Source organism: Argopecten irradians, chromosome 9 (genome assembly GCF_041381155.1).
Source record: "Argopecten irradians isolate NY chromosome 9, Ai_NY, whole genome shotgun sequence".
Taxonomy (NCBI): Eukaryota; Metazoa; Mollusca; class Bivalvia; order Pectinida; family Pectinidae; genus Argopecten; species Argopecten irradians.
In genome coordinates, this window is record NC_091142.1 from 9,610,274 (window position 1) to 9,631,402 (window position 21,129).

The following is a 21,129-nucleotide window of genomic DNA, read 5'->3' on the forward strand; positions in this document are numbered from 1 at the left end:
TAAAAGTCTATGCAAATACACGGAGTTTGAAAAACAAAGATAAAGAAGGAAAAAAATCGGGACCGCAGAATTTTATGCAAATAACCGAAATATTCGAATAACCGTTATTCGATTATGTGGAGTCCTCTGTATTTTAAACATCTCCTCTGATTCCACCAGTGCGATCAAGCCCAAACGCACTACAAATCTTCCACTTGTCACCGTGACCAATTCTTGTTAATATGGTGTGGATTCAAATTCAAATATGGCCGCAATGACGTCACTTCACGTTTAACCTAGACATCCATAACTCGTTAACCACTGAGCCAATTCCTTTCATGTTTTTGTATGTTATGTAGAATAGCATACTGAGAAACTTTGTAATTGTACATTTTTCTCTAAAATGTCAACTTCCGGTTGATCATTGACTCATAATGGAAATTCGCCATTTTCGGTGAAAATCACGAAAAAAATCTTCTTGTCAAGTTCTACATAGTATGGAGGCTTCATGATTTGCATGAAGTAAGCTTAGGTAGTTGACTATCGGGTTTGAAAAAATAAACGAGCTTGACCATCATCCAAGGTCACAGAGTGCGTGTGATTGTAGAGTTATGAAAATAAGCCTGTGAAAATTCAGCTCATTGAGACAGCCGTAGCTCGTTAACCACACAGCCAATTACTTTCATTTTTGAATATGTTATATAGAATTAAAAATGAAACAATTCATTTTGTTACAACTTTTCTGTGAAACGTCAACTTCCGGTTGGAAATAAGGGATAAAATTCAAAAATGCAATTTTTCGACAAAATCATTAAAAAATCTTCTTCTCAATTTCTAGAAGACCTAGAGACCTAATATTAAGCATGAAGCATGCTGACATAAATGCCTACCAAGTTTGTTAATGTGATTGACCTTGACCTATACCAAAGGGCACTCGGGCTAACAATCCTAAAATCTTCAAATGACTTATTGTAAAGTTCTGAAAGGCCTACATGTAAGACCTAGTATTGGACTTTTGGTACGTTGAAACTAAGCGCTACCAAGTGTTTTTATAAATGACCTTGAATGAAGTAGCTTTTAGGTGAAAAGCCCGTCAAATTGTCCCGGTGACAAGACGTTATATGTATTTGTATTTTCTGACAGACACTGGTGAAAGACTTTGCCCTTCGCTGCCAGTCCATCCTACAGGAGTCAATGAAGTGGGCTCCCAACACCACCCGATCTCACATGATTGAGTACCTCCTACGGATGGAGAACACATCACAGGGTTTGTTTACACACAGCGGTCTGGCCTTGGCTACGGAGAGCGTCCTTAACTACGCAGGCTACAACAAGTCAGCAGCTCCATTAGGGGTAAATATGTTGATTTATTGTTGTTTATTCTGCAATACATTTCTATTAATGTTGGAATCAAGTTTCAATCTTTTTTCATGGATGACTGACTTGTATTTTCACCTTTAAATGCCTATTTTGTAGATATCACAGCATTGTTTTATTATTCAGTGTATAGGTGATTCCTGAAGGTTCAAAGGTTAATTACTTTTCCTGCTGACCTCTGGTTGCTATGTAGATTGTTTTTTAATTTAAATCATTAATATTAAAGGTTACAAATCAGATTCCAGATTTCTGTCAATAATTGCCTTAAATATATCTGTTTACAGACTGCCACACTTGATCGTCGTCCAAACTGTGTTACAACTGACAGCTCTAGCTTCATGGCCACATTCAGCCTCCGTAGTCGTTATACAGGGGAGGTAAGTCTGGTTATACAGGGGAGATAAATCTAGTTATAAAGGGGAGGTAAGTCTAGTTATACAGTGGAAGTAAGTCTAGTTATACAGGGGAGGTAAGTCTAGTTATACAGGGGAAGTAAGTCTAGTTATACAGGGGAAGTAAGTCTAGTTATACAGGGGAAGTAAGTCTAGTTATACAGGGGAAGTAAGTCTAGTTATACAGGGGAAGTAAGTCTGGTTATACAGGGGGAGATAAATCCGGTTATACAGGGGAGATCAATCTGGTTATACAGGGGAGGTCAGTCTGGTTATACAAGGGAGGTAAGTCTTGTTATACAGGGGAAGTAAGTCTGGTTATACAGGGGAAGTAAGTCTGGTTATACAAAGGAGGTAAGTCTGGTGATATAGAGAAAGTGAGTCTAGTTATACAGGGAAAATAAGTCTGCTTATACAGGGGAGGTAAGTCTGAGCCTAACTCGATTTGCCCTCTTCTACTTCCAGAATATATACTTCCGTTCACTCGATTGTAGCTCTTTTACTTCTGGAAGTCTATAGGCTGAAAGATCTTCTGAGAAGACTTTTCTTCTTAGAAGAGTGCAAATCAAGTTCAGCTCAGGTTATGTTGAGGAGTAGGCCAAACTCGTCTTTCTTAAGTTTTGGATGTCATTCCTAGAAACCAGTAAAACGTTCTTTGGGTAATGAGTAATTTTCTTATTCATGTAAATTACCAGTATGCTAATTTACAGAATTGACAAAAACTTTTGTAAATTTCATAGTATTTGCACCTTATCTCCACTGCGGAAGCTTCAATTTCATTTCTATTTATTCTTTCAGTGATACTTGATTTACAATCTCATTACTTTCTGTGTATTATCAGGTTTCTGGAATGAAATCTGTGTGTGATGAAGCTGAGCTGGCGAAGATGTTATGTGACAAACTGAAGGTCGCTCTCCAAAGTGGGGGTAGGTATCTACGTGATCATTGGTGTCCTATTTTAGCTTGTCAGCATCGGAAGGTGGATTATTCAAATCACCTTTTTGTTCGTGGTTCCTTATCTGTCCACCCTTCATTTGACTACACACCTAGGCTTTGTCAATACTGGCAACACTATGGAAAAATCCTTTCTGTTTAACAAAAGATCATAAGATATAAGGGATTTCCCATTTGTCCTTGAACTATGTAAAATCTTATATAAAACTTTCATACTGTTTGTTCTATTTTTAGATGAGAACAAATGTAAACAAGCCATGTTCAGAGTGTGTGCGTTGTTGGTGTCAGTAAAAGGTAAGTTACTTATGGCAACAGTCAATACATTGGTGTGGTACTTAGCTCTTTTATTTACAACTCAAACATTCTAAAGCATGAGGAAGTTATCAGATACTGACCACAGGTCAGTGGTTTTTCTCCGGGTACTCCGGTTTTTCTCCTCCATCAAACCTGGCACATCCTTACATGCCCCTTACTGTTGTTAGGATGTAAAACTAAACAAACCAAGCATCAATATTCCTTATTACAGAGTTATCTCCCATGCAGGTTTTTTGTGATTTCCTAGAAGTCACGTATTAGACTAAATTTGCGGTTTATCGATCCCTACCATTCGTGAATCTTTATAATACAGCTACAAATATAATAATTAGGGCTGAAACGATTAGTAATTTTTGTATTCGATTATTCGGTCACATGTAATCGATTACTAATCGATTAATCGTTTGAATTGAAGGCAACTATATTGTTTACTACTGACTACTGAAAACGTCCGCCATGTTTATCAACTAATAATAACACCTAACGTTACCGTATAATATGACAGAGGACATGCCTTATATAATATAAGCCTACCAACAAATAAGAAAAGATTTATTGACAAAACAAACGTATTTTATCCCAAATTAGCTCTGAATTCCGTTCCTGTGTTGTCTTCCGTAACATCGTTTAAATCAAGTCTGCTAACCCGCTGTTTTGACGTGACCTTCACACGTACGACTAATCAACCAAATCTGGCCGCCACGGAGCGACATGACCAAATTTTCGTCAATGAACTTTTTTATTTCCGTGACCAAAAAAATAAAATAAATCAACAACTCTTATATTCAATTAGAATATGAACAAAAACTTTCTTTTTATATGATAAACACATGCAATAGTAAAATTTAAATGTTTAAGATTACTGCTCCTTCCGCTCCCGAGCGTCCCGGCGGCGATTAGGCCTCCGTGACGTAACAACATGGAGTCGATCGCTAGTGAAAATTGGCGAACAGCGTGTTGCAAGCTTTCTCATGACATCCACTTTTTTCAATGATTATTTAATGACTTTAACTTCCACAGAGACGTAATTTAACAAGTATTTCTCACATCATTTATGTTTTGTTGAGTTCAAAACATGTACATAAAGAGATGAAACTCCAGTGGAATGGCTTACTCAGAAATCCATGATCTGTCAACGTGTTTAGTCAGCTTACAATGCACTGGCTATGCATGTTACGATTAACGATTAATAAAATCTTTAATCGATTATCAGCAATTCGCTTCATTAATCTAATCGCCTCCGATTATTCGACTAATCGTTTCAGCCCTAATAATAGGTATGTTAATATTAAACCACCCACAAATTTTAATTGCTATACAGTACTGAAGGGATCTTTTTCAAATTTTACAGTTTCCCTTGGTGCATATTGCATTTTTGAGCAGATCCACTAACATGATGGCCAACAGGCAGCCATCTTGGATTTTGAAAGTTAAATTTTGTTATCGCTATTTCTCCAGAAATACTGAAGGCATCTTTTTCCCGCTTCATTTAAACGTTTGTCTTTGTAATTTTTTTGGACAAATTTGTAAAATTCTTTTTAAAAAATTTTCAGATTTTAACCGACGTCTGGTACATGCGTTATGCTGGGCTCCATCTCAGAATTTTACTGAGAGGATAATGGAGTGTACGGTTTCGTGTTGGGAATGGATGTTAGCGGCACGACCAGATTTCAGTATAGAGGTAGTCAAAGATTCCTATATCATTTAGGCCAAAAAAAATTAATTGTTAGTTTCTCAGGCCACTTTTTTAAAAAGTCAGTGCGGGCGGCGGGAACATTTTTTTATTTTTTATTTCTCTGAAAACCAATGCGGCAGATAACATTTTATTTTTTTCTCACTTGAAGGACATGAAAATCAATGAAAACACGTGTAGAAAATGTAAATTCTTACTCAGTCTTTAAGAACAGCTTTTAAATATCTCAATCGTCACTATATCCAAAGAAAACCAGTTGAAAATACATAATCCTGGGAGGAAACATTCCGTTTTGAGCAAATGCTGACATCGGCAGCCATTTTTTACCGGAAATGAAAGGTGCATACTAAAATTGGAGCCAATTTCCAGGTGCATTTTCGAATGGAAATTTCGGGCGAGTTCGAATGGAAATTTGGGTTGCGTTCGATGCGGCAGTCTCGATTTTAATTTTTAGTTATGGCGCATAAAAAATGTTGGTGTGAGGGGTAAATGTCGATGCGGCGGGGCCTGAGAAACTAAGAATTAATTTTGTTTGGCCTTATAACAGAATACATGCATTGTTTTGATTTATATAATGATTAAATTTCAATCAACTGGCTGATATATTTCAGATTTCAACTTTCTTCATGGTTATTTGACTTCACATTTCACATCTATTCTACAATGTTACATGCCCTGTTTGAACATATGACCAAAAATAATGGATATTAGATCAAGAAAATGCTACAAAAAGTCTGTCCTCAAAGTTCATAGGGATCAACCCTGCTAAGGATACTTGAAGAACTTTTAAATATTACAAGGGTATTGAGCCTGTTGAATGTTGGTATAAAGAGCTGTAACAGTTCAGCTTAATATCTTTAAAATATTTCAATATTTTCAAGGTGGCATACCTAACTGAAAATCAGGTCTTTAAAAGTTATAGAATTTCAATTTGTAATATTTAATAAAAGTACACTTATTTATTCCTGTCCTCTTATTTTCAGTTCCTGTGTGAAATGGCTGCAGCCTGGCAAATTACAATAGACAAAAAGTTAGGGATATTCCAGGAGGATCCACCTAGAACTGATCCCTTAGCCAAGGCCGAGGGGCAAACACTGGAGCCCAACCCTCCCTACGCAGGGCCACACCAGATCTGGACTAAGGTGAGGGCTATATCCTAGAAAATATTTTTAGATTTGATAAAATGTTAGGTCTAAGAGGCTGCCAATTATATTTCAGTGTAGGAATAACTCTGTACAGGTCCCAAGTAATTGTAGCGTTATTGGATTGAGTCAACTATCAGTGACAAGGTAGTTCAGCAATAGAGCATTTGGCTAGTGTTCGGAGGTCTCGGGTATGAATCCTGGAATGGCCGCTACATTTTCTTCTCTCCTGTTACATACTTGGTGCCCAATTAAATAACCACGGTGGTGGTATAAGGGTCTTGTATGTCTTCAAGGACGATGACTTTGAAAAAGGACGGAGGGGTGTAGCGGGATTGGACTGGGTCGATCATTGGTGATCAGGTAGCTCAGCAATGTTCGGTGGTCCCAGGTTTGAATCCCAGTCTGGCTGCTACATTTTCTCCTCTCCTGTTACATAATTATAACTTTTGATTTTGTCACACAGTTCCTGGCAGAGCGCATAGAAGTGGCTCGATACAGCTCTGACGACCAAGTCAGCATCCTATGTAGTCTTCTCAATAAGTCCCTGGCTATTGGTGTCGGAAAACAACCCAGTCAGATCTCACGACATCCGGCTGCAATCGGCCCTCGCATCAGGTAAGGGATCAGGCAACTGACACAAGGTAATCAAACGATCACCAGATGTTAGGTAGCCACAGGCCTGTGCTCGCACGAGCACATTCGATGTTGGAGCCATGTGGAGCCATGTGGAGCCATGTGTGATACCCTGGCTGTTTGATTCAGAGTTTGATTGATAGCTGGTGATCCGAGAGAGTTTGATTGGCAGTTGGCAATCCATCGATTGTTGAATGTACCCTAAGGGGTTGAAAGAGAAAATAATTTATTTACCAGAATGAGATACTTTTACACAATATCATGTATTTGAAAAGACGGACAAAAATGATTTGAGATGTAGAAAAAAAATTCAGTTTGTTTACATTGGTGCGGGTTCCTTACAGTACTTTGATTTTTTCCAGACTTCTGACAATGGCCCTGTCCTTACTACAAGGAAACTTCCTGTCAAAAACTACCAACAAGACAGTCCTAAGAGAGAGAGTATATGCTGCAGCCCTCGACTATTTCGCGTGAGTTCTTCCCATTCTTGATTATGAGAATTATGGAAGATCAATCTAAAGAAGGATAAAATGCAGGCTGTCGACCACAATGTAGATATACAATATGTGATATTTTGACATCTTTAAATCGGTAGTGTTCTGCTTAAAGCAGTAGTCCGTTTACATCATTGGGTGGTATTTGATTGGTACACCATCATGTTCACAATAAATATAGGATTTTATTTTAGATGATGTTAGTATTATTTATGTCTGGACATCATGATTGTTTGTCAGTTTGTAAATTATGTGACAGGGTTAAACTGATAACATCAATTCAAAAGTCTTTATTATGTGATGTAGTGTTTAATTAGAAGTCCAAGTCTAGGCTTTGTAACGGATGAATGATGTCCAATCAGAAGTCCATGTTTAGACTATGTAACGGATGAATGATGTCCAATCAGAAGTCCATATCTAGACTATGTAACGGATAAATAATATCCAATCAGAAGTCCACGTCTAGACTATGTAACGGATAAATAATATCCAATCAAAAGTCCACATCTAGACTATGTAATGGATAAATGATATCCAATCAAAAGTCCACATCTAGACTATGTAACAGATGAATGTGGTGATAACCAATCAGAAGACTTTAATTATGAACGTTGATAATTTTGACAGTGGGCCAGTAATTTACCCGACACAGAGAAGTGTTCACCTGAGAGAAGACATCATGACTATCATCAAGTTCTGGAATCAGATGTTAGGAGACAAGAAGTACCTCACTGCAAGCACTGTTCCTTTTGGTGGGTTAATGTATACTGTTTATAACTTTGATTTTCATGTATACAATATTTCGCATCTGCATTATTTTTAACAATAATGAGAATAGTACATAAATTTGTGATCAAAACCTTTTAATGATGCATTTGTATGCATGGAATAAAGCTTGTTCAAATGATCTTGACCTTCATTCTAGGTCACAGGGGTCAAAGAGGCTAAAATCTTTTAAACAACTTGTCATTCACTTTATATCAAGTGTCCATGTTACAAATAAGAATTACAATCAATGGGAAATAATTCTTTATACATCCAAACTAAATTATCTCCTTTAGACTGATATACTAATAAATCAATACCCATATGACATGTATACACAACATTATTGTCATCAGACCATTAAGGCTCCTGACATATTACCACAAGCCCTCCACCTCTGGGTTGCAAGTTCAAATTGTGGGGCAGTTGCTAAGTACTGACTGCTGGTTGGTGGTTTTTCTCTGGGTATTATGGCTTTCATCCACCTGTCTAAACTTGTCAAAAGGACTCAACAATAATTAATTTTGAGCTCTCTCCGAAAATTGCACAAAAAATATTTATTCCACACTATGAATAATTCAACATAATATTTTATGATGTAAAGAAACAAAATATTGAAATTTGTTGTAAAATTAATCAAAAGCATCAGACCACAAAAGAAAGTACTCATGAATATGTGTCATACCAAAACTTACCTCCCCTTTTTACCTTTGGTTGTCTCCCTTGACAGGAAATATGGGCGGCAGTGACACCAATACTCTGACCATGTCTCAGAGTGCAGGAATCTCCACAGACCTGATGCACCAGACTAAATGGATCAACACAATCAACTCCGGCATGTCCACTTACTCCAAACGCTCCTCAAGTGAGTACTGGTCTAATTCAGGGGGTCACCTACTCTAAAAGCTCCTCAAGTGTGTACTGATCTAATTCATGGGGTCCCCCTTCTCTAAACGCTCCTCATGTTAGTACTGGTCTAATTCAGGGGGTCCCCTACTCTAAACGCTCCTGAAGTGAGTACTGGTCTAATTCAGGGGTCCCCCTTCTCTAAACGCTCCTCATGTTAGTACTGGTCTAATTCAGGGGGTCCCCTACTCTAAACGCTCCTGAAGTGAGTACTGGTCTAATTCAGGGGTTCCCCTACTCCAAACGCTCCTCATGTGAGTACTGAACTAATTCCTGGGGTCCCCTTCTCTAAACGCTCCTCAAACGCTCCTCAAATGAGTACTGATCTAATTCAGGGGTTCCCCTACTCTAAACGCTCCTCAAGTGAGTACTGATCTAATTCAGGGGGTCCCCTACTCTAAACGCTCCTCAAGTGAGTACTGGTCTAATTCAGGGGGTCCCCTACTCTAAACGCTCCTCAAGTGAGTACTGATCTAATTCAGGGGTTCCCCTACTCTAAACGCTCCTCATGTTAGTACTGGTCTAATTCAGGGGGTCCCCTTCTCTAAACGCTCCTCAAACGCTCCTCAAATGAGTACTGATCTAATTCAGGGGGTCCCCTACTCTAAACGCTCCTCAAGTGAATATGGTCTAATTCAGGTGTCCCCCTTCTCTAAATGCTCCTTATGTGAGTACTGATCTAATTCAGGGGGTCCCCTACTCTAAACGCTCCTTATGTGAGTACTGGTCTAATTCAGGTGTCCCCTACTCCAAATGCTCCTCCAGTAAGTACTGGTCTAATTTAGGGGTTCCCTACTCCAAACGCTCCTCATGTGAGTACTGATCTAATTCATGGGGTCCCCTACTCTAAATGCTCCTCAAGTGAGTACTGATATAATTCAGGAGATCCCCTACTCTAAACACTCCTCTGGTGAGTACTGATCTAATTCAGGTGTCCCCTACTCTAAACCTCCTCTGGTGAGTACTGATCTAATTCAGGTGTCCCCTACTCTAAACGCTCCTCTGGTGAGTACTGATCTAATTCAGGGGGTCCCTTACTCTAAACGCTCCTCTGGTGAGTAGTGGTCTAATTCAGGGGTCCCATACTCTAAACACCCTCTTGTGAGTACTGATCCAATTCAGGGGTCCACTACTCTAAACGCTCCTGAAGTGAGTACTGGTCTAATTCAGGGGTTCCCCTACTCCAAACGCTCCTCATGTGAGTACTGATCTAATTCAGGGGGTCCCCTACTCCATACACTCTTCAAGTGAGTACTGGTCTAATTCAGGGGGTTACCTACTCTAAACGCTCCTCATGTGAGTACTGATCTAATTCAGGGGGTCCCCTACTCCATACACTCTTCAAGTGAGTACTGGTCTAATTCAGGGGGTTACCTACTCTAAACGCTCCTCAAGTGATTACTGATCTAATTCAGGTCGAATATCACATTCACATGAAAATCCTATACAGAAATAAACACTTTATTTACACTCCATTAAGTGTTTCTTGCCATGAATATGTTGCATCTTTTAGGCAAATGTCTCCTATAGCTCCCTCCCAAAAAATTCAAAAGGGGAGTCAATTCATAGGAGGGGCTAATATGATATAAAGTGTTTATTATAATAATAACTGCTTGAGTAATCTTCTATAATATTGATGTACTAGAAACCAGTACATTACATATAAGTGTTACAGACAGGATAGAGCACTAGATCTCACAACTTAGGTGTTACAGACAGGATATACCTTAGGTGTTACAGACAGGATATAGCACTAGATCTCACCACTTAGGTGTTACAGACAGGATATAGCACTAGATCTCACCACTTAGGTGTTACAGACAGGATATAGCACTAGATCTCACCACTTAGGTGTTACAGACAGGATATAGCACTAGATCTCACCACTTAGGTGTTACAGACAGGATAGAGCACTAGATCTCACCACTTAGGTGTTACAGACAGGATATAGCACTAGATCTCACCACTTAGGTGTTACAGACAGGATATAGCACTAGATCTCACCACTTAGGTGTTACAGACAGGATATAGCACTAGATCTCACCACTTAGGTGTTACAGACAGGATATAGCACTAGATCTCACCACTTAGGTGTTACAGACAGGATATAGCACTAGATCTCACCACTTAGGTGTTACAGACAGGATATAGCACTAGATCTCACCACTTAGGTGTTACAGACAGGATATAGCACTAGATCTCACCACTTAGGTGTTACAGACAGGATATAGCACTAGATCTCACCACTTAGGTGTTACAGACAGGATATAGCACTAGATCTCACCACTTAGGTGATTACAGACAGGATATAGCACTAGATCTCACCACTTAGGTGTTACAGACAGGATATAGCACTAGATCTCAACACTTAGGTGTTACAGACAGGATATAGCACTAGATCTCACCACTTAGGTGTTACAGACAGGATATAGCACTAGATCTCACCACTTAGGTGTTACAGACAGGATATACCTTAGGTGTTACAGACAGGATATAGCACTAGATCTCACCACTTAGGTGTTACAGACAGGATATAGCACTAGATCTCACCACTTAGGTGTTACAGACAGGATATAGCACTAGATCTCACCACTTAGGTGTTACAGACAGGATATAGCACTAGATCTCACCACTTAGGTGTTTACAGACAGGATATAGCACTAGATCTCACCACTTAGGTGTTACAGACGGATATAGCACTAGATCTCACCACTTAGGTGTTACAGACAGGATATAGCACTAGATATCACCACTTAGGTGTTACAGACAGGATATAGCACTAGATCTCACCACTTAGGTGTGTTACAGGATATAGCACTAGATCTCACCACTTAGGTGTTACAGAGGATATAGCACTAGATCTCACCACTTAGGTGTTACAGACAGGATATAGCACTAGATCTCACCACTTAGGTGTTACAGACAGGATATAGCACTAGATCTCACCACTTAGGTGTTACAGACAGGATATAGCACTAGATCTCACCACTTAGGTGTTACAGACAGGATATAGCACTAGATCTCACCACTTAGGTGTTACAGACAGGATATAGCACTAGATCTCACCACTTAGGTGTTACAGACAGGATATAGGTTACAGACAGGATATAGCACTAGATCTCACCACTTAGGTGATACAGACAGGATATAGCACTAGATCTCACCACTTAGGTGTTACAGACAGAGGATATTAGCACTAGATCTCACCACTTAGGTGTTACAGACAGGATATAGCACTAGATCTCACCACTTAGGTGTTACAGACAGGATATAGCACTAGATCTCACCACTCTACCTGATACTGTAAAATCAAGCTTTTTCACACTCACCACTCTACCTGATACTGTAAAATCAAGACAGCTATTTTCACAGGTCAAACTATTTGGGGTGTTGACTTCATAAATTAAACTACATTTTGAACAAGTTGAAATAACCAGATTGCACTTTTGGAATGTATATTATAGTTATTAATAACTTATTCATGATTGTAATTATTACAATAAAAAAATATCCCTCTAAATCCCAGGGGATATGTCCCATGAAGTCACAGGGGAAATGTCCCTCAAAATCCTAGGGGAAATGTTCCTCGAAATCCCAAGGAAAATGTCCCTCGAAATCCCAGGGAAAATTTCCTAAATCCCAGGGGAAATGTCCCTTGAAATGCCAGGGGAAATGTCCCTCGAAATCCCAGGAGAATGTCCCATGAAGTCCTAGGTGTAATGTCCCATGAAGTCCTAGGTGTAATGTTCCTCTAAATCCCAGATGTTATGTCCCTCTAAATCCCAGGGGAATATCCCTCTAAATCCCAGGTGTAATGTCCCTCTGAATCCAAGGGGAAATGTCCCTCAAAATTCCAGGGGAAATATCCCATGAAGTCCCAGGTGAAATGTCCCATAATGAAATCCAGGGAAATGTCCCTCTAAATCCAGGGGAATGTCCCTCTAAATCCCAGGGAAATGTCCCTCGAAATCCCAGGGGAAATGTCCCTCAAAATCCCGGGAAATGTCCCATGAAACCAGGGAAATGTCCCATGAAGTCCCAGGGGAAATGTCCCATGAAGTCCTAGGTGTTATGTCCCTCTAAATCCCAGGTGTAATGTCCCTCTAAATCCCAGGGGAAATGTCCCTCTAAATCCCAGGGGAAATGTCCCTCGAAATCCCAGGGGAAACGTCCCTCGAAATCCCAGGGGAAATGTCCCTTGAAATCCCTTGGGAAATGCCCCATGAAATCCCAGGGGAAATGTCCCATGAAGTCCCAAGGGAGATGTCCCTTGAAATCCCTTGGGAAATGTCCCATGAAGTCCCAGAGGAAATGCCCATGAAGTCTCAGAGGAAATGTCCCATGAAGTCCCAGGGGTAATGTCCCATGAAGTCCCAGAGGAAATGTCCCATGAAGTCCCAGGGGAAATGTCCATGAAGTCTCAGGGGAAATGTCCCATCCAGGGAAAGTCCCAGGGGAAATGTCCCATGAAGTCCCTTGGGAAAGGTGCCCCATGAAATCCCAGGGGAAATGTCCCATGAAGTCCCAAGGGAGATGTCCCTTGAAATCCCTTGGGAAATGTCCCATGAAGTCCCAGAGGAAATGCCCCATGAAGTCCCAGAGGAAATGTCCCATGAAGTCCCAGAGGTAATGTTCCATGAAGTCCCAGAGGAAATGTCCCATGAAGTCCCAGAGGAAATGTCCCATGAAGTCCCAGTGGAAATGCCCCATGAAGTCCCAGAGGAAATGTCCCATGAAGTCCCAGAGGTAATGTTCCATGAAGTCCCAGAGGAAATGTCCCATGAAGTCCCAGGGGAAATGTCCCACAGAATTTTGATTACTGTGATTACCATGATAACACAGTGTGTCACAATTAATCAGTGGGCATAGTTTTCTGCCAAAGATCAATAGTTTTACTTGGCATTCATAATCACAAGCAGCCTATAAACTGATAAAACTGATGTTCCAATTTTAAAATAATATTTGGAATTGGTTTTAGGCCACAAGTATGAGAAACCCAACGGTAGGTTGTTGTGCACAATCTCTATTGCTACTATACACTGGCGACTGTATTAACACACTCGGCTGACTGCAGTCTTACTGAAACTCGGCAAAGATTAAAGGTCAATCTTCTTCTCTGACCGTCAATGTTTAAAATACACTGGAGTTTTGTGACGGATAGATATCTTTTCTGTCCTCAAGGTTTATTAAAAAAATCAGGAAAAATAGAATTCTGATGCACAATGTTCAAATTATGTAAACCAGTTTGCTTTGAGTATATTGATTATTATTCATTTATTTTCTGCTATTGATCTTATATTTAACAAAGAATGTCCAGAGGTGTTTGCTGGGCTTGTACAGTGAAATGGATGGAAATATTGCATTACACTATGTATGTCTACCTCATTCCTGTTATGTTTGCATTTCATACGGAGGCGAAACATTGCCTAACATACAAGTCTAGTTAAGATTGCTTCATAAAAAATTCTTTACTTTCATAATATGCATTCTGACTGATGACCAATTCATGTTACCGTATAGATATTTTCAATTATATTTATATTTGGATCAAATGGGATTTTTGGACTTCCGGAACTTTTTTTTTTTTTTTAATTATTCAAAAATCACCTTTATTCTCAATATTTTCATTCATGGGTATTTGGAATCCCCACACTAAAATCTTTTTGATGTCAATGGTGAAAGACTGGTTGTGACAGACTATCAAACACTAATTCTAATTCTGAAATCTGGTTGTCTATTTGAACACTTGATAGATGTAGAATTCCTATTTAATATCAAATAGTATTTTCTAACAGAGTTGTCTTTCTCTTTTTTTAGTGCACCCTCTTTTATGATCAAAACTTGATACACTATATTTAGTTGCTTCTTTCCTCTGCAATTTTTAATTATTATAAAAGTTTTAGTATTTTACATTATCATCACTATACGATGCCCTGTATAGTTAAATAGCAGGCTTACTATACTTATTTATGAATCATATACACTTTGATATTGTCATGCCTCAATCATTGCATTCTTACTTATTATAAAATTAAATTCTTCTTTGAATATATCTAATTCAGAATAGATTTTGAAAAATTGACACATTTTCTCATGTAACTTTTATTTATACTTTTGTTAATTTTAAGTTATTGTTGATTTCTTCAAATGAAAGCATTAATTTACTACATAACAGATAGATTTTAGATTTATAGTTTCTGAGGAATATCATTCTTTAGATTTGAACAATACGATTTTCTTTAATTTATACAATTAAGATGGTAGAAAATGATGCGTTTAGTACGAAGATTTAGTACGAAGGTTCCACATTCATCAAAATCTGACATGTAGCTATTCGTCTAAGCAGATTCAAAATAACTGCTCTGTGGCCATCGTGGATTTTCATGAAATAAGTAATTGGAGCTACTGTGAGTTTTCATCATGTAGTGTTGTCACCACTGTAGTCAATATGATGGAGTTGTTACTGTGTCACCACTGTAGTCAATAAGATGGAGTTGTTACTGTGTCACCACTGTAGTCTATATGATGGAGTTGTTACTGTGTCACCACTGTAGTCTATATGATGGAGTTGTTACTGTGTCACCACTGTAGTCTATATGATGGAGTTGTTACTGTGTCACCACTGTAGACGTTATGATGGAGTTGTTACTGTGTCACCACTGTAGTCTATATGATGGAGTTGTTACTGTGTCACCACTGTAGTCTATATGATGGAGTTGTTACTGTGTCACCACTGTAGTCTATATATGATGGAGTTGTTACTGTGTCACCACTGTAGTCTATATGATGGAGTTGTTACTGTGTCACCACTGTAGTCTATATGATGGAGTTGTTACTGTGTCACCACTGTAGTCTATATGATGGAGTTGTTACTGTGTCACCACTGTAGTCTATATGATGGAGTTGTTACTGTGTCACCACTGTAGTCTATATGATGGAGTTGTTACTGTGTCACCACTGTAGTCTATATGATGGAGTTGTTACTGTGTCACCACTGTAGTCTATATGATGGAGTTGTTACTGTGTCACCACTGTAGTCTATATGATGGAGTTGTTACTGTGTCACCACTGTAGTCTATATGATGGAGTTGTTACTGTGTCACCACTGTAGTCTATATGATGGAGTTGTTACTGTGTCACCACTGTAGTCTATATGATGGAGTTGTTACTGTGTCACCACTGTAGTCTATATGATGGAGTTGTTACTGTGTCACCACTGTAGTCTATATGATGGAGTTGTTACTGTGTCACCACTGTAGTCTATATGATGGAGTTGTTACTGTGTCACCACTGTAGTCTATATGATGGAGTTGTTACTGTGTCACCACTGTAGTCTATATGATGGAGTTGTTACTGTGTCACCACTGTAGTCTATATGATGGAGTTGTTACTGTGTCACCACTGTAGTCTATATGATGGAGTTGTTACTGTGTCACCACTGTAGTCTATATGATGGAGTTGTTACTTTGTCACCACTGTAGTCTATATGATGGAGTTGTTACTGTGAGTTGTCACCACTGTAGTCTATATGATGGAGTTGTTACTGTGTCACCACTGTAGTCTATATGATGGAGTTGTTACTGTGTCACCACTGTAGTCTATATGATGGAGTTGTTACTGTGTCACCACTGTAGTCTATATGATGGAGTTGTTACTGTGTCACCACTGTAGTCTATATGATGGAGTGGTTACTGTGAGTTGTTACTGTGTCACCACTGTAGTCTATATGATGGAGTTGTTACTGTGTCACCACTGTAGTCTATATGATGGAGTTGTTACTGTGTCACCACTGTAGTCTATATGATGGAGTTGTTACTGTGTCACCACTGTAGTCTATATGATGGAGTTGTTACTGTGTCACCACTGTAGTCTATATGATGGAGATTTGTTACTGTGTCACCACTGTAGTCTATATGATGGAGTTGTTACTGTGTCACCACTGTAGTCTATATGATGGAGTTGTTACTGTGAGTTGTCACCACTGTAGTCTATATGATGGAGTTGTTACTGTGTCACCACTGTAGTCTATATGATGGAGTTGTTACTGTGTCACCACTGTAGTCTATATGATGGAGTTGTTACTGTGTCACCACTGTAGTCTATATGATGGAGTTGTTACTGTGTCACCACTGTAGTCTATATGATGGAGTTGTTACTGTGTCACCACTGTAGTCTATATGATGGAGTTGTTACTGTGTCACCACTGTAGTCTATATGATGGAGTTGTTACTGTGTCACCACTGTAGTCTATATGATGGAGTTGTTACTGTGTCACCACTGTAGTCTATATGATGGAGTTGTTACTGTGTCACCACTGTAGTCTATATGATGGAGTTGTTACTGTGTCACCACTGTAGTCTATATGATGGAGTTGTTACTGTGTCACCACTGTAGTCTATATGATGGAGTTGTTACTGTGTCACCACTGTAGTCTATATGATGGAGTTGTTACTGTGTCACCACTGTAGTCTATATGATGGAGTTGTTACTGTGTCACCACTGTAGTCTATATGATGGAGTTGTTACTGTGTCACCACTGTAGTCTATATGATGGAGTTGTTACTGTGTCACCACTGTAGTCTATATGATGGAGTTGTTACTGTGTCACCACTGTAGTCTATATGATGGAGTTGTTACTGTGTCACCACTGTAGTCTATATGATGGAGTTGTTACTGTGTCACCACTGTAGTCAATATGATGGAGTTGTTACTGTGTCACCACTGTAGTCTATATGATGGAGTTGTTACTATGTCATCACTGTAGTCTATATGATGGAGTTGTTACTGTGTCACCACTGTAGTCTATATGATGGAGTTGTTACTGTGTCACCACTGTAGTCTATATGATGGAGTTGTTACTGTGTCACCACTGTAGTCTATATGATGGAGTTGTTACTGTGTCACCACTGTAGTCTATATGATGGAGTTGTTACTGTGTCACCACTGTAGTCTATATGATGGAGTTGTTACTGTGTCACCACTGTAGTCTATATGATGGAGTTGTTACTGTGAGTTGTCACCACTGTAGTCTATATGATGGAGTTGTTACTGTGTCACCACTGTAGTCTATATGATGGAGTTGTTACTGTGTCACCACTGTAGTCTATATATGATGGAGTTGTTACTGTGTCACCACTGTAGTCTATATGATGGAGTTGTTACAGTGTCACCACTGTAGTCTATATGATGGAGTTGTTACTGTGTCACCACTGTAGTCTATATGATGGAGTTGTTACTGTGTCACCACTGTAGTCTATATGATGGAGTTGTTACTGTGTCACCACTGTAGTCTATATGATGGAGTTGTTACTGTGTCACCACTGTAGTCTATATGATGGAGTTGTTACTGTGTCACCACTGTAGTCTATATGATGGAGTTGTTACTGTGTCACCACTGTAGTCTATATGATGGAGTTGTTACTGTGTCACCACTGTAGTCTATATGATGGAGTTGTTACTGTGTCACCACTGTAGTCTATATGATGGAGTTGTTACTGTGTCACCACTGTAGTCTATATGATGGAGTTGTTACTGTGTCACCACTGTAGTCTATATGATGGAGTTGTTACTGTGTCACCACTGTAGTCTATATGATGGAGTTGTTACTGTGAGTTGTCACCACTGTAGTCTATATGATGGAGTTGTTACTGTGTCACCACTGTAGTCTATATGATGGAGTTGTTACTGTGTCACCACTGTAGTCTATATGATGGAGTTGTTACTGTGTCACCACTGTAGTCTATATGATGGAGTTGTTACTGTGTCACCACTGTAGTCTATATGATGGAGTTGTTACTGTGTCACCACTGTAGTCTATATGATGGAGTTGTTACTGTGTCACCACTGTAGTCTATATGATGGAGTTGTTACTGTGTCACCACTGTAGTCTATATGATGGAGTTGTTACTGTGTCACCACTGTAGTCTATATGATGGAGTTGTTACTGTGTCACCACTGTAGTCTATATGATGGAGTTGTTACTGTGTCACCACTGTAGTCTATATGATGGAGTTGTTACTGTGTCACCACTGTAGTCTATATGATGGAGTTGTTACTGTGAGTTGTCACCACTGTAGTCTATATGATGGAGTTGTTACTGTGTCACCACTGTAGTCTATATGATGGAGTTGTTACTGTGTCACCACTGTAGTCTATATGATGGAGTTGTTACTGTGTCACCACTGTAGTCGTTATGATGGAGTTGTTACTGTGTCACCACTGTAGTCTATATGATGGAGTTGTTACTGTGTCACCACTGTAGTCTATATGATGGAGTTGTTACTGTGTCACCACTGTAGTCTATATGATGGAGTTGTTACTGTGTCACCACTGTAGTCTATATGATGGAGTTGTTACTGTGTCACCACTGTAGTCTATATGATGGAGTTGTTACTGTGTCACCACTGTAGTCTATATGATGGAGTTGTTACTGTGTCACCACTGTAGTCTATATGATGGAGTTGTTACTGTGTCACCACTGTAGTCTATATGATGGAGTTGTTACTGTGTCACCACTGTAGTCTATATGATGGAGTTGTTACTGTGTCACCACTGTAGTCTATATGATGGAGTTGTTACTGTGTCACCACTGTAGTCTATATGATGGAGTTGTTCTGTGTGTTACTGTGTCACCACTGTAGTCTATATGATGGAGTTGTTACTGTGTCACCACTGTAGTCTATATGATGGAGTTGTTACTGTGTCACCACTGTAGTCTATATGATGGAGTTGTTACTGTGTCACCACTGTAGTCTATATGATGGAGTTGTTACTGTGTCACCACTGTAGTCTATATGATGGAGTTGTTACTGTGTCACCACTGTAGTCTATATGATGGAGTTGTTACTGTGTCACCACTGTAGTCTATATGATGGAGTTGTTACTGTGTCACCACTGTAGTCTATATGATGGAGTTGTTACTAGTGTCACCACTGTAGTCTATATGATGGAGTTGTTACTGTGTCACCACTGTAGTCTATATGATGGAGTTGTTACTGTGTCACCACTGTAGTCTATATGATGGAGTTGTTAATTGAGTTGTTACTGTGTCACCACTGTAGTCTATATGATGGAGTTGTTACTGTGTCACCACTGTAGTCTATATGATGGAGTTGTTACTGTGTCACCACTGTAGTCTATATGATGGAGTTGTTACTGTGTCACCACTGTAGTCTATATGATGGAGTTGTTACTGTGAGTTGTCACCACTGTAGTCTATATGATGGAGTTGTTACTGTGTCACCACTGTAGTCTATATGATGGAGTTGTTACTGTGTCACCACTGTAGTCTATATGATGGAGTTGTTACTGTGTCACCACTGTAGTCTATATGATGGAGTTGTTACTGTGTCACCACTGTAGTCTATATGATGGAGTTGTTACTGTGTCACCACTGTAGTCTATATGATGGAGTTGTTACTGTGTCACCACTGTAGTCTATATGATGGAGTTGTTACTGTGTCACCACTGTAGTCTATATGATGGACTTTTCTAGTTGTTACTGTGTCACCACTGTAGTCTATATGATGGAGTTGTTACTGTGAGTTGTCACCACTGTAGTCTATATGATGGAGTTGTTACTGTGTCACCACTGTAGTCTATATGATGGAGTTGTTACTGTGTCACCACTGTAGTCTATATGATGGAGTTGTTACTGTGTCACCACTGTAGTCTATATGATGGAGTTGTTACTGTGTCACCACTGTAGTCTATATGATGGAGTTGTTACTGTGTCACCACTGTAGTCTATATGATGGAGTTGTTACTGTGTCACCACTGTAGTCTATATGATGGAGTTGTTACTGTGTCACCACTGTAGTCTATATGATGGAGTTGTTACTGTGTCACCACTGTAGTCTATATGATGGAGTTGTTACTGTGTCACCACTGTAGTCTATATGATGGAGTTGTTACTGTGTCACCACTGTAGTCTATATGATGGAGTTGTTACTGTGTCACCACTGTAGTCTATATGATGGAGTTGTTACTGTGTCACCACTGTAGTCTATATGATGGAGTTGTTACTGTGTCACCACTGTAGTCTATATGATGGAGTTGTTACTGTGTCACCACTGTAGTCTATATGATGGAGTTGTTACTGTGTCACCACTGTAGTCTATATGATGGAGTTGTTACTGTGTCACCACTGTAGTCTATATGATGGAGTTGTTACTGTGTCACCACTGTAGTCTATATGATGGAGTTGTTACTGTGTCACCACTGTAGTCTATATGATGGAGTTGTTACTGTGTCACCACTGTAGTCTATATGATGGAGTTGTTACTATGTCACCACTGTAGTCTGTATGATGGAGTTGTTTATTACTTGTTACTGTGTCACCACTGTAGTCTATATGATGGAGTTGTTACTGTGTCACCACTGTAGTCTATATGATGGAGTTGTTACTGTGTCACCACTGTAGTCTATATGATGGAGTTGTTACTGTGTCACCACTGTAGTCTATATGATGGAGTTGT

The 21,129-nt window shown here is 39.3% G+C and overlaps 1 protein-coding gene across 1 annotated transcript in view; it reads left to right on the plus strand.

The window, feature by feature from the left end:
- The window catches only part of LOC138330509 (phosphatidylinositol 4-kinase alpha-like), a 69,826-nt gene that overhangs the window by 34,244 nt on the left and 14,453 nt on the right, over window positions 1-21,129 (plus strand). Inside the window, exons 27-37 of the mRNA XM_069278078.1 lie at window positions 1,123-1,332; window positions 1,641-1,733; window positions 2,590-2,674; window positions 2,937-2,996; window positions 4,571-4,698; window positions 5,694-5,852; window positions 6,319-6,470; window positions 6,851-6,958; window positions 7,610-7,734; window positions 8,478-8,612; window positions 13,632-13,655. Of these exons, the coding sequence (XP_069134179.1) occupies window positions 1,123-1,332; window positions 1,641-1,733; window positions 2,590-2,674; window positions 2,937-2,996; window positions 4,571-4,698; window positions 5,694-5,852; window positions 6,319-6,470; window positions 6,851-6,958; window positions 7,610-7,734; window positions 8,478-8,612; window positions 13,632-13,655 (1,279 nt within the window). The remainder of the gene's footprint in view (window positions 1-1,122; window positions 1,333-1,640; window positions 1,734-2,589; window positions 2,675-2,936; window positions 2,997-4,570; window positions 4,699-5,693; window positions 5,853-6,318; window positions 6,471-6,850; window positions 6,959-7,609; window positions 7,735-8,477; window positions 8,613-13,631; window positions 13,656-21,129) is intronic.